Raw genomic sequence first — 14,594 nt, 5'->3', positions numbered from 1 at the left:
ACATTCATCCTGATCCTTTTGCACAGTGCATCTCTGGGCCCAGTTTAAACTGCTGGTTGTTGCATTGGAAGCCTTAAATGGTACAGAACCAGGTTATTGGAAAAGCCACTTTACACCTTTATGGACCTGCCAAGACTGGCAATAGAGGCCTGAATTAAGGATCTGCCAAAAAGTTCCATCAGTTTGTTGTGCATGAGATACAGGGACCTTTCTGGGGTGACTCTAGCCCTAGAAGTGTATTTAGCTCCCTCCCTTATCAGGCCTAAAGGCCTGGATTCTCCAATCTACATTTAACTATCCTGTGAACTGCCCTGGGAGGGTGGGATACAAATTTAATAAATAATAATAATTAAATAAATGCACCTGTTACTGAATTTTTAATTTTATTTTCTGAACCTTTTTAATGCTGCTGTTTTAATTAGTTGTGCTCAATGTCTTCTACAGTAATTGTTTTATTTTTTTGAGATGGCCTTTTACCCTTAAAGGCAGTTTTAAATACAGTATATATTAAATATATGTAGCTAAGGAAAATAATTATATATATAAACCTCTCTTTTCTTACACAAGATTGGTTTTTAAAATTTCACATGACAAACACACATGAAACATGGCTGTCTTTGCTGTACCACATACTTTATATGTATTCTGAGATGGTGTGGTTACATGGAGACAGGACTCAGACCTACTATGAGGCAGAGTGAGGCAGCTGCCTCAGACGGCAGATTCTGAGGAGTGGAAAGGGGCTAGAAAGGTGTGACAAGGGGGGGAGGGAAAGGAAAAAATTGTATGGGAAATTTAAAAATTGGAAGAAGATAATATAAGGTATGTAAAAATCCTGAACTCAAATAAATAAATAAATAAATAAATAAATAAATAAATAATCAATCAAACTGGGGGGGGGGGGGTCAATAGAAAAGTTATTTTCAGAGAAGTGTTTTTATCTAGTAGTGTAACAACACATGACAATGATTAGCTGGAGAAATCCTACCCTGCTTTCTTCTCCAAATCAATTAAACAAACATGTCATCCTCCTGCTCATCATTTTTAGAGAGTCTCATATTGGAACTAGGAGTTTATCAACATTTGGCAGAGCGTTCCTCATTGTATTTATTTTAGTCTAATAAAATTTTATTTTGTCTGGAAAAAAGAAAAAAGAAAGGTGTGCCAAGTGGTCTGCCCTGCATTCCCTAAAATAGCTTGCTGCCCTAGCAGTGAGGCAACCTGAGGCAACCCACCTTGGGCAGCATGCACCACAGGGGCAGGAGATCCTAATCCAGCCTTGTCAACAGAATGCCCCCTTTTCACCAAGACTCTCTGCAAAAATGGGGTGTTCCTACAGAGCTGCTGTGTTGCTGCTGGTCTCCTTCTATCCTGCTGGGATGTGGGCACAGATCAGGGGACGGGGGGTGGGGGATGCATCAGTGAACATTTCTTGCTCTCCTTCTTTGTGTCTTAACACACAACTGGGTGGGGGTGGGAAACCAGTTCCAGGGAAACTGTGATATGATGTGGCACCAGATTTCTCATGTCTGCACTATATCTCCAGAATTCCACATCTCCTGGGCACAGCTCTGTTCTCCAGACAGCTGTGGAGAGGCAGATGCATTAGAGCAGGTTGTGTACAGGCTTTCGTGAGCACAGATCTCTGTGCAAAAGCACCCAAGATTTCAACTTGTTTTGGTAGCTACGTGGGCATTGCTGAAAATCTTGTGACTGAAATGGCTCCAGCTATCGACTGTGGCACTGGCGTGCCCAGCCCCCTGGCATTCAAGAAAGCTGCCACTCCTGCTATCACAGGATGCTGGTTAATCATTATTGTGCCATGGATTCCACTGCATTTTTTTTTACTTTCAATAAAAAGTTACGCTGTGTTGTTTTCCACTCTTGTGAGAGGGCCATGCAAATGGGGAAGTGGGGAATAAGTGGGGGGAGGGGGGATGGGACAAAGAGGAAAGAAAAATAAGTGTGTTTAAACCTTTGCACTGAATTTTTTAAATCCTATTGGAGCAGCAAGCTGCCTGCCTGCAGCCAGGAATGAAACCAGAAATGGCAGCAATCTGCTTGGAGTACACATCAACTTCTGTTCCATTCATGACTCATAGACCCTTCCCTTCTGTTGTTCTTAGATCATAACAAGAGAGCCCCACCCTCTTCTACAATCCGAGTTTTCTCTCTCTTTTTTTAAGGAAGAGTAAGAAAAGGAGGAAGAAGAAATGAATTAACTGTGTGCAGTTGTACCTTAGCTGTCGAACTTAATCCATTCCGGGAGTCCCTTTGATTCCCGGAACCGTTCAAAAACCAAGGCACAGCTTCCAACTGGCTGCAGGAGCTTCCCACACTCCATCAGAAGCCATGGAAGCTGCATCAGATGTTTGGCTTCCAAAAAACATTCGAAAACAGGAACACTCACTTCTGGGTTTTCGACGTTCGGAAGCCGAAATGTTCAGCAACTAAGCCGTTCGACAACCAAGGAACGACTGTACTGTTCCTTTAAGCTAAGTGTTGCTGGACTGCTTCTAGCATCATCCCTGGTCATGCTGGGGTGGCCTTAGGGGAGTCATAGACCATACTTCCTGGAGGCACCTGCCTTAAGCACAGTCCAGCACTCAGTCAGAAATCCTGCCATAGGCCCATGTAAGAAAGCTTTGCCAGATCGCTGTATGTAGTAAGTGTTTTATGTTACCAACACCTGCATCGATTCTGAATGAGGAATACATGCTGAAACAGATAGCACATTAGTACTACATCCATTCCATACAGTGACACTCCAGCAACAGCTTCTGCTCGCGTGGAGCAGGATCAATCATCCTGCACTGAAGCATTCCTGTTGGGACCGCAGGGGAACCCAGCCAGAGGAGAGTTTTTGTCTGCAGTCTGCTCAGTTGCAGTTCTGCCATAGGCAAGCCTGAAAGTTGGCTGGCAGACACATTCCACTATAACAATGCGGTTCATCAGCATCCTCCATCAAAGGCTTCTGAGCCCCATCCACAAGAATGCCAACATGGGAAAACGTTGTTCTTTTGCAATGAAAATGAAGCCAACTTCAGGTGTTTAGCCCGGAGATGTGAAGGCAAAGGTGTGTAGAGAGATGGGGTGCACGCATCCGCCACACCCTCAGCTTTATTGACATGCCCCCTCCACTCTCAAACTTCATAAGGTCAGAAGGTAGTTTGCAATAAATATTATTATTATTATTATTATTATTATTATTAGCTTTTTTCTTTTGCCATGGCAAGACAGATCAGGTGTCGTCTCCACTAGGATGAGATCTGTTTCATAGTTTGTAAGTCATTGTTTCTACGTTCACATCCACACTTGCAAATCAGCATGCATATTTTTGTGTCCTCTTCTACAAGTATGCTTTTCCGCCCGGCTACTCTGCCTGGCAAGGCAACATGGCACAGCTCAGACAAGGCCAGATTGGCTTGGAGGGCTGCAAACTCGGTCCAGGCAGGCTGCTTCTGGGCCACCACCAACAGTCAGCTAGGGCTGCACCTCACAAAGGGCAGCAGCAGACTCCTCCACGAAGTATAATGGCTGAAGTAACAAAAACTCTGCACACTATGATACCTGCACTGACTTTCAGTCACTGTGGACTGGGCACCTGATGGGATGCTCTGATTCTACACATGACTGTGGCCTGATGGGAAGTCTTGCACACATGACTGTGGCCTGATGGGAATTATAAGGGATGCCAAATAAATTAAATTAAATGGGAATTTAATTTAAATTCTCTCACCCTCCCTACAACATGGCAGCCAAGGGGGGTTTTTTGTTTCTGTTTTAATGAATGAATAAATGTTTAATGAATAAATGTTTCACCATCGAGAGAGAGAGAGAGAGAGAGAGAGAGAGAGAGAGAGAGAGAGAAGGTGGGTTGCAAGCATGTTTCCCTGAAAGAGCTTGCAAGCTTCCTTGCCATCAGGAAATTTAATTTATCTGGGCCCATTGAACTTGTCAGGTTCATCAGGTAACAACAGCAAGAAAACTGTTCAGAGCTTGGTGCTAAACACACTAAGGTCAGTGATTGGGGGTGGGGGGAGAGATGTCCAGTGAGGCTGGGAGCAGAGCTCATCCTTTTGCATACTTTTGCCCTCACATGTCCAAACTGAACTGCCAGAGAGCAATTTTGTTTCATGGTCACCAGAGGTGGACTTTGGGAAAGTGAAAATGTTCCATACAACCTCACTTTTTATCAAATCCAGCAGAGGTTTTTCTATTTCTCTTTGCACACTGCCTGGTGATTAGGAAATCCTTGCTAATGATTTTAAAAACATTGCAAAACCACTCCACAAGTGTTTTTGCAGCATATTCACTCTCCAGAGGTTTACATCTGTATATCTGATCATGACCTCAGGAACGCACAAGTCTTTGCAGCTTCAGTCCCAATCCACCAATAATAATTCATTTCAATGAGGTTTGTGCAGGACAGGTTCCTAGTAGATCCTGATCTTGCTGCCTTAATATGCAAGTCATCTGCTCAATAAGAGAACGATTCACAGCTCTCCCGATATTATTACAAATCGTACAGGTATTTGTTTACCAAGGAAAACAAGTACTGGAATGAAACTATGAGAATGTCTAGCCCGTATTGTTGCCAAGGCAAATTTGCCAAATTAAACTGCATATGGGGAATCTGTAATATCATAAGCAAACAGTTACATCATTATGAGTTAATATATCATAATCCTGTGTGGTCCAAAGATCAAAGACTTATTAAGCCATGGTCTCACTTGTGGCCTCAGGCAAATATTCACCTCTCATCCTTAATTCCCAGGCTACAGTTCTGCAGAAGTGCTGCTGTGAAGATGCAGTGGATAGTGATGGAACATTTGGGGCAGAAGTGGGGGAGAAACAGATTAAAAGCAAATGCAAGGAAGGGAGTTCCACATGGGAAGAGCTGACACAGTGGTAGCATTTTGCCAATCTCACCTCTTCCAAAGTTTTTCTTAACATTTTGCCCAAATCTATATCCTTGCAATTTTCACCCATTGCTTCTAGGCTTCTCTGTAGAGCAACAGTCCCAGCCAGTGGACGTGCGCGCCACACCAGACACCCAAGCAGCTAGCTACGCAGCTAGTCCCAGCCAGCAGATTTTGGAACTCTTGAAGCAGATGGTGTGTTTAGCTTAATAATAGGAAGCTCTAACAGAAGCATTGCCCAGTCCACATTTCACTATCACATCAACAAGGATACCATGGTAGTCCTTGCCAAATGCTTTGCTGAAATCAAGATATACTATATCAAAGTGATTGACTAAACTATAAAAAAAAAATGTGGTTGGTCTGGATAACCTAGATAACTAGACCTGAATAACCTGGTTCTCTTTGCAGTGTGCAGTGATAGTGCATCTAAATCTAATGCCACAATTTCCTAGCCTTAACTACCTAAGAAAGTTATTAGTCAGATATATAAATGGATAGTTATATCAATGAAAGCTCTTATTTAACTTCATATTTTTAAAAGTGAAGAAAATGACTTTGTAATACTGAAAAGTGATATACAATTAATATAATATTTAAAAAATAAAAGATTTAAATATTGCCACTTATCATAAAACACTTCAAAAAAGGAAATTCCCTTTGCTATCTTTATTGTGCTAGCTCAGGCAACAATCTAGAGACAATAGACCAGTTTCAGCTAAGTTGTTGAATGAGCCTTGACTCATGCAATTGAAACTTCCCACCTTGGGTTCCCCTGGGCACCCTAAATCTGCTCTGCAGGGTTAGACGAAACCCAGAACATGTTTAGGGATGGAGAAGACATGCAAGGGGAAGTCCTGTTATATGGGTGACCTCATTCCGGTCATGCACATCCTACCTGATGCTACACTGAATTCCACCCGACAGCCATTGGAAGCAATGCAACATAGCACTAAAGAGACATTGAATGAAATGGGAGAAAGCCCCATGGTGCTAGTACTTCCACTTATAGGGCTCATTAGCTGAATCCTTCCTCCTAGAATTCCCATTTTTGTCCCGGGGGAACTACAGCTTGAGACAAGTGACCTGGCCAAGGTAGAGTGACAGTTTGGCAAAAGTAGAATCTTAAATCAAATTCAGTTCCCTACTTCATGACACTAACTCTCACTCAGGTAGGACTTTGGGGAAGAAATCCTTGGCCCCACTCAGCAGGAATGACAGTGGTACTGGTGTGAATGGGGAAGGGAGGGGCTCACCACATTTTGAAATAGGTGAAGTAATAGACATTACCATCTAAAGGGAAGGGACTTGTAAAACCTTTCATTCCAGAGCCTAGAATAGGGATAACCAATGTGGTGTCTTCCAGTTGCTGCTGGACTACAACTCCCATAATTCCTGGCCATTGCGCATACTGACTTGGGTTGATGGGAGTCCAACAAATATGTGGAGAGCACCACATTGGATACCCCTAGTCTCAAATCACCTAACCAACCACATCACTGACTCTCAGCACCAGCTCCTGCCAATATCTAAATAAAACCCACTCACATGTTGAAATATACTTGGAGTCCTGCAGTGATTTCATGCTCTGTATTGCAGCTTGTAAAACAGTGATTGAATTTTCCCCAAAACCTCAGGCCTTTATATACATTATTTGCACAATGAGTCCCATCTGATTGGCTGATTCTGCTTCCCTCCTGGATCCTGATTGGTCTTTTCCTGCAGGCAATCAGTTGTTGCATTCTACGATCCTACCAGCCTAATAGGCTGAATAACTTCCTCCTGGATCCTGATTGGTCTTCTTCTGCAAGCCAATCAGTTGTTGCATTCTAGGATCCTACCTGCCTGTTGTTCTAGGAGCCAAGCTTAGTATATAACACACATAAATCATACATGTGTACAATCTCAGCTCGGTCAGAACTCTGCAATAGTACAGCTGACACATGTACAGAGGTTCTTCTCAGACCTTCAGATGAACAGGCACATTTTGGAATGGGGCAGACACTATACCGATTTCCTGCATGACAGAATTCAAGGAATGTCTAAAAATGTTTTACCTTTCGAAAACATAAATTACGGTAAAACTCTGCATTATATTGAGCAGGAAAATATGTGTTAAGGGACATGGGAAACCCTTAGATTTATATTAAGTATTTGACTGGTTCACGGATGTGTTTGTTAATAAATCAGAAGATGTAACCAATGCTGGACAGGAAACTCATAATTGGCTGTGTGAGTTTGAGCAATTGGAATGCACTACCAAGAACTAAAGAGCTAAGGAAGGGCTTTCCTGTCAAAAATGTGTTTGCAACCATTGTCAAAACAAGATACCAAAAGAAAGCAAGATGCAACAGGAAATCAGGCACCTATTAACCACTCCAGGAACAAGACTTAGTCTTCCAAAGTATCTTTTCTCCTTCCTGTTTTGAAGCCAGACAATGCACGGCTCTTCCTTTCCTTTATCACAAATATAAGAGGAAGGAAGCTGAGAAGACACTGCTCCCGCCTCCCCCCGCCCGGTTACATACAGACCACCTAGTGCCCAAGGTGTCCTTTATATACCACAGCAGCAGGATTTGAGATTTCTCCTGTGGTCTCCCCTCAAACTCCCTGTCTTTCAAGTTGTTCTTGTTGAGATTACCGTGCATGTCCCACTGAAGCTACCTTTGCGCTCAGGTTCCATCATTGCCAGTTTTGTCATTTTTCTTTTGTCGGTTCAAGTTTGAGGTCACGCAATCTTCTGGAATCCCCGGTTTTCATTTTATAGGAGTTCAGCCAGGATCATTACATAGACACTTATTTGACATCTGAGCAGCACACGCCAAAAGAGTTGCATACACATGTAGCTGCCCTTCTTAAACACTCATCATCTTGACAGCACTTAAATTCCCCTTCTCCATTTTTTCTTTGTGAGCTATAACCTGTTCTCCTCGTACCTACCCCCTTTGCCCTTGTTATGTTTGCATTATTCAAAACAAAAGTAACACTTAAACAACACAAATAACTTTGATCACTCCACGGGAAAATTTATTTCTATTCCTGCACTGCCGGGAGTTGGACTAGGATGGCCCTCAGGGTCCCTTACAACTCTATAATTCTATAATTTATTAATACATTTATATTCCACCTTTCCTCCAAGAAGCTCAAGGGGGCATACATGGTTCTCCCCTCTCCCCTGATATCTTAACAACAACCCTGTGAGGTAGGTTAGGCTGAGAGGCAGTGACTGGCCTAAGGTCACCTGTGAGCTTCATGGCTGAATGGGGACTAGGACCCCAGCCTCCCAGGCCTTAGTCCAACACACTGCCTATCTTTCTGTGTTATTTCTATCCCATCCTCAGCTCATGTCGTTAGCATCTAGTCTACTCACTTGGGCAATATACACGGGGTTCTAACTCATCCCACCCATCAGGTTGCCCTGCCCTATGTGTAGATAATACAAGCGTTGTGATTACATGTGAAACTCCCAAAAGATGGGGGTAGTCTAGGTCATCACTTAATTGAAATTCCGCCAGGCTTGACGTTACATCACTCCTTGGCATCTCACCAGCAACAAGAAACAAGAAGGTGTGGAACTCTGGGGAAGCTAGAATTTTGGGGCAGACAGATGAGCAGATTAACATCCTTAAGATTGTCACATGAATCCCAACTCTTAATTTCAGTTGTCGTATTGTGCCATAATCAGAGATGTGATGAATGAATAGCAAGGACATGACAAATGCTCTCACTTCCATCAGACTAGAATTAGGGAGAAATCATCACTCGACCTCCCTCCAACTCACTTCATCATGCATAGGTATGCTCAAGACCTGTGATTATCACCTGTAAACTTAGTGTGCACAAAGACTTAAAAGATGGAATTTTGGATATATTTTAATATCACTGGGCAGAATTCAGTCAAAATTAAGCACTGCAAGTCCATCCACTTCAATGACGAAGTGCCTAAATCCTTGCCATTGAATAGAACTAGAAACTTCAGATGTATTCTGCCAGTTCTTATTAAATTAACCCTAACCGACTACAACTCTCATCAGCCCTGATCATTAGTCATGCTGGCTAGGGCTGATGGGACTTGGAATCCAGCAACATCTCCAGGCTCCAGGAGACAAGACTCCAGGCAGGACAAGACTGAACTAAACTAGAGATTTTCAAATGGTTGAATTTTGCACACGTAAGAGCCACACAATTTCAGTTACGGTATATAATCCATTCAAAAACCAATCTCTCAATTAGAGGAAATGAACTTTTGGGATGCAGCTGTATTCTTTGATGCTCATAAACCACATGCCTGTGAGAGGAAAAGTCACAAACATGGGAACAAGTATCAAAGCTTCAGATTCAGAGGAAATATCCTGTTCACAAGTTATGCATTTGCTCCAACATTTCTGTCTTAAGTGAAACATCCACCAAATGGGAATCCCGCCTCCTTTATAGTCACTGAGGAATGGCCAGCTCATTACTTTCTGGTGGGTCTATGGCAGGCATAGGGAAACTTGGCCCTCCAGATGTTTTGGGACTACAACTCCCATCATCCCTAGTTAACAGGACCAGTGGTCAGAGATTATGGGAGTTGTAGTCCCAAAACATCTGGAGGGCCAAGATTGCCTATGCCTGGTCTATGGAGACCATGTAAATTTGGCAATTTGTGATTCTTATGTACAGTTTGTGCCAACTCACATCAATTTACACTTGACCTCTTTCCACCCTTTTTATAAAAAGCCAAATGTGTGAACAACAACTGCAGGCTACCTCTTTCTCACCAAGGCTACTGGATCCTAAAAATTTCTCCCTACCATTCAGAAGCACCCTGGCTCCATACTAGAAACCAGAGCTAAGGGTTGCACATCAGTGCCAGCCTCAGGGATCTGCTGGAGTCAAGTGATTATCAAGTAGTTGCTACAATACACTCAGACCTCCAAGATGAGGATAACTCTGTAGCAGGTACAATGTCCTCCAGGACTTCATATTTTTAGGCTTTCTTTCCACCATCAGTATATGTAGACACATCTCTGTGAGGCGCAAATGCCATATTCCTAAGATATCAGAGCAAAACAGGTTCTACTGTATTCATAATCTGGTATCGTACATAAGATCCCACACCAAATATATCACGTGATTGTTTTCACATCCTTCCTTAAGTTTCCTTCCCTACCTGCAGCACTTCTGGAATGAGGATTATAACACAGGAAGAGGGGGAAATACACCATGCAAACTGGTTGGGGAGATCCGTGATCCATGCAGCTATGACAGCATCATCCATTTTCATGACACACCAATGAATGCATTCTCAATAGGGCTGGGAAACATTAATCACTCTAATTATTGGGAGAATAACAATGACTTCCTTAACTACCAATTTAAAAACATGGATTTTTAATTAGATCTTAACCATAGGTGTTCCATTTAGACAAGGGCGTTCAGTTCCGCTGACATTGTCGTGGACAATTTGTATCTGGGATGAGCAATCATTGCCAAGTGCCAAAAAAATGTTATAGAGCAGGTGGAGGACTCTGAAATTTTCTTGTCTTGCAGTATATGGGAACCTGCAGCACCAGCCAGTTGGTAGCAACAACAGGGGAGAGCTGTTGCCTTAATGCTCAGTTTGGAGGCATCTGGCTTGATGTTCTGGGAAAAAGGATGTTAGACCAGATCAGAGATAGCCAACATGGTGCTTTCCAGATGTTATCATATCATGTAATTGCAGAGTTGGGTCTAGGAGCATCATCTAGTCCAACCCCCCTGCAATGCAGGAATCTCCTGCCCAACATGGGTCTCAAACCTTAGACCATGAGATTAATAGTCTCATGCTCTGGTGACCATTGGACTACAGCTGCCGTCATTCCTAACCATGCTGGTTGACTGGGACTGATGGGAGTTGGAGTCCAGCAACCTTTGGAGGGCACCACATTAGCTAGTCTTGGACAAGTTGGGCCTTTGGTCTGATTCAGAAGGCTCTTGTGGCAGTCCCCAAAAGAAAGGCTGGAGGTTCAAAACAGGACCATGGTCTAATCATGGCCCAACTCTAGTCCATATCAGTTTGTCTGTCTATATGTATTTGTAAATTTACTGTGCCACCTTTTGGGGCAAAGCCCTTCCAAGACTAAAAGCCAGTTGAGAGATGGATCCAAATGTGTGTGTGTATTAAACCACAGAGCCTAGGACTTGCCAATCAGAAGGTCGTGGTTCGAATCCCCGCGACGGGGTGAGCTCCCATTGCTTGGTCCCTGCTCCTGCCAACCTAGCAGTTCGAAAGCACGTCAAAATGCAAGTAGATAAATAGGTACCGCTCTGGCGGGAAGGTAAACAGCATTTCCGTGTGCTGCTCTGGTTCACCAGAAGCGGCTTAGTCATGCTGGCCACATGACCCGGAAGCTGTACGCCGGCTCCCTTGGCCAATAAAGCGAGATGAGCACCGCAACCCCAGAGTCGTCCACGACTGGACCTAAAGGTCAGGGGTCCCTTTACCTTTACCTTTATTCATTCAGATAGCAAAATGATTTTCCAAAGAGTGCAGGAAGTCTTGTAGTTGGGAATGGATGAATCTGTCAATTTCAATTTCTTTCCATTTCTCATTTTCCCAACCTTACACACAGATCTCCACTTTCCACATCAGTTTGTGAAGTCCTCATGAAAACTCAGCAGTATCTTAGCGTGAATTTCTCCTGATACACACATTTTTGTACGCAGTTTTGCCTAATAAACTCACTTTTGCAAAGCAACTTTACCTAAAATAAAGCATTTTTTTACACTTTCAAGAATATTTGCACTTTTATACACACTTTAGCCTACTAATTTTTGTACACATTACTTGGCCAGAAAACTACATTGCAAAATTCCAAGATGTGTGAATTTTGAAAGATTGCTATGTTCAGTTCACACATTGTTTTGGAAAGTGAAAATTAGGTAAGCTCGTTTTTAATTAAAAACTGAAGCAAATTTCTCCCCCTTGTAGTATTCGGTCAGGGGAAATCATTAACCTTCCCCAAATAATCTCCAGGTGCCACTTAGCTTTTATGATCAATTGATCAATTAGATCAGGTTGCCAACTGACTTAAAAACTCGCAATCAATGGGCCTGTAGCTTTCAAAAACAGCTTTGTTTGTTTGGTTTGGTTGTACTTTTCTCTGAGGGTGGTTCTTGGGAGTTCCTCTGCCCCACTGCAAAAGCCAACGAAGCCAATTGCTGGACTTAGCCCAGGAATCAAATCTTACTTTGATTATTAGCTCACTAGGCGTGTGCTGCAAGGTACTTTCCTTGGGAACTAGATCTGCTCATTTGATCATCACCACAGAGAAAAGGCAAAAGCTCAGCTCAGATGTGCTTGTGTTGCCTGAACGATCCACAATGTGATGTTGGCAAAGGGCTGTCCATGATGCCACGTTATATTTTATTGGAGTGGAGCAGGAGTGGGGAGGGGAGGGGAGGGTCTTCACTCAAACTTCCAGCTTGGCAGTTAAACACTGAAGACAAGAGACAGAAAGGCGCTCCCTTGTGGTCCTGCCTTAAGTGGCCCTGGGCAGGTTGCTATCCCATAGTCTCAGCTGCAAAATGGGAGAAAGAGTGGAACTGGCCCATATTATTTTGCCACCCCAAAGAGCAGCATCAATAAATCTAAGAGGTTCATCCTCCGCATTGCAAGTACTGCTTGGACATACCGGTTGGGTTGCACCCTGCTTCCTTTGGCCAACTTGTGATGAAAGCTGAATTGTGACCCTGAATAATGTGTCATGGCTTGGAATGGCTGTGCAGCCCTACATAAAATCTGGTTCTGGTTCACACAACTATGATTATCACTTGACCACTGTAATATGAAGTCATAGGCTGAATGTGTGAATGAACTATCCCAGCTATTAGACAGAACCATTTTAGCGAATTAAATCAAGACAATTGTGTTTTTTTAGTGGAGTCAGTTCACACATTCAAGCAACCACTGAGGACTGGGGTGACATATGCATGCTCGCACCTGATAGCTGCAACATCAAGTTCAGAGATATAACACCACAGATACAGATTTCGTACTCTCCTCATTTCAAACTGGGACACTCACCCAAACAATGAAACATTAGTCCATTCATTGCATGAGTTTTAGGCAATCAATCATTTAAATCTCTATACTATAGTATGTGATGGATGGGTGGTGAAAAGTTCTAAAGGGAGATGTCCCTTATCAGGATCGAACCTGCAACCTTGGCATTATCAGCACCATGCTCTAACCAGCTGAGCTATTCTGTCTTTCTCAGCAGGCATCAACCTAGAAAGGGTAACCCCACTTTCTCAGGCACAGGAGAGAATGTTTCGTTAAAATGCTACTCGCTATCTGGAGAATAATAATAATAATAATAATAATAATAGTCATCATCATCATAATCTGGCAGGGAACATCTTTTTAGTCAACCAACATGTTTAAAATCCCTTCACCTAATGGTTGGATTCTAAGCGATTAACCAACTCCGAATGTGCAGCCCCGCTTCCACCCTAACCCAACTTCGCCGTGGAGTCAGTTCTCACAATCCGCGGCCAATCCAGCAATCGCCTGCAGCGAAACCACCCAGCCCTGTGCGCCCGGGCAGAGATGCGAGTCCGCCTCAAGAAGCATAAGTTTCCACCCCACACTGGCCTCCGGCGAAGAGAAAATGTGACGCTCCGTTTGTATATTAAAGGGGCTACTCATCAACTAATTCTAACCTGCGCCAAGGGACCATCCGCCTCTAAGGACATCCATGCGCAAGTTTTGCTCTTCTTCCCTCGGAATCCTTACAGCCCAGAGGATTTCCCCGCTGCCCTCTCCCCTGGCAGGATCCCAAAGAAACTCTGCCTGCCCCCTGTCCCTCCTCCTCCTCTCTGGCTGTCAAGACCCCTCCTTCATTCCTTCCTTCCTTCCCAACCCGGGGGGATTCCGGCTCAAGGAGAAAGCAGCACCCACCTGGAAAGCGCAGACCAGTTCTTTCTGCCGAAAGCCATGCTGATCTCCTCCGCTGGGCTTGGCCAGTGGCGGTGGCTGCTCGCTTCTTATTCTTTCCAAGGCGCTTGCAAAACTTCCCGGGGCATCAAGGCAGGAGCGAGATCCTCCGGGAAGAAGAGCACCCCGGTTCTCACGAGGCGGAGAGTCCCGCTGCGCTCGCCCGTCCCCTTCCTGCCTCCTCCGCGCTGCGCTGCGCTGCGCACCTTTCCCCTGCGGTGCCACCCGTCGACTGCCGGGCCGCCTGCATCACATGGTGCTGTTATCTACCTTGACAGGCTGGGAGCTGTAATTTGTCTATTAGCAGCACCTTGCAAAAGGCACCCTGCGAGGGTGGGACGTGACCCAGCCTGCGCACAAAGGCAGCCATTCTTTGGTTGCCCGGGCTGGGGAAGAGTTTGAATTCAGCTCCACGCTAGGGCCAAGGCGCCCTGGGTTTTCGGGGGCAACTCCCTGCTCAGAACCAGTTTTTCCTGCCTCTCCGACTCTGCCTCCGGTTTCTCCACGGCTGTGCAGGCAGAGGAGGTGGAAAAAGGAGAGAGAGAGAGAAAGAGGGTGGAGAAAAACACTTCATCAAGTCATCCGTGTCCCACTGAATCAGAGGATCAGAGGCACCCAGATGCTTAGAGGGCTCGCTTGCAACTTGGTCACTTTCATGGGCATAGGGGGGGGGACGGGGCCAGCTCCCCCGCCCAAAAAAATCAATACAGATC

General features: G+C 44.3%; 1 protein-coding gene across 1 annotated transcript in view; it reads right to left on the bottom strand.

The window, feature by feature from the left end:
* The window catches only part of LAD1 (ladinin 1), a 36,478-nt gene extending 22,361 nt beyond the window's left edge, over positions 1-14,117 (bottom strand). Inside the window, exon 1 of the mRNA XM_081914437.1 lies at positions 13,846-14,117. Coding sequence (XP_081770563.1) covers positions 13,846-13,883 — 38 coding nt within the window. The 5' untranslated portion in view covers positions 13,884-14,117. The remainder of the gene's footprint in view (positions 1-13,845) is intronic.
* Between the last annotated feature and the right edge of the window lie 477 nt (positions 14,118-14,594).

Source organism: Podarcis melisellensis (assembly GCF_964234715.1).
Source record: "Podarcis melisellensis genome assembly, chromosome: 6".
Taxonomy (NCBI): domain Eukaryota; kingdom Metazoa; phylum Chordata; class Lepidosauria; order Squamata; family Lacertidae; genus Podarcis; species Podarcis melisellensis.
The sequence above is the reverse complement of the archived record's forward strand: the minus strand, read 5'-3'. Positions and strand labels throughout refer to the sequence as shown.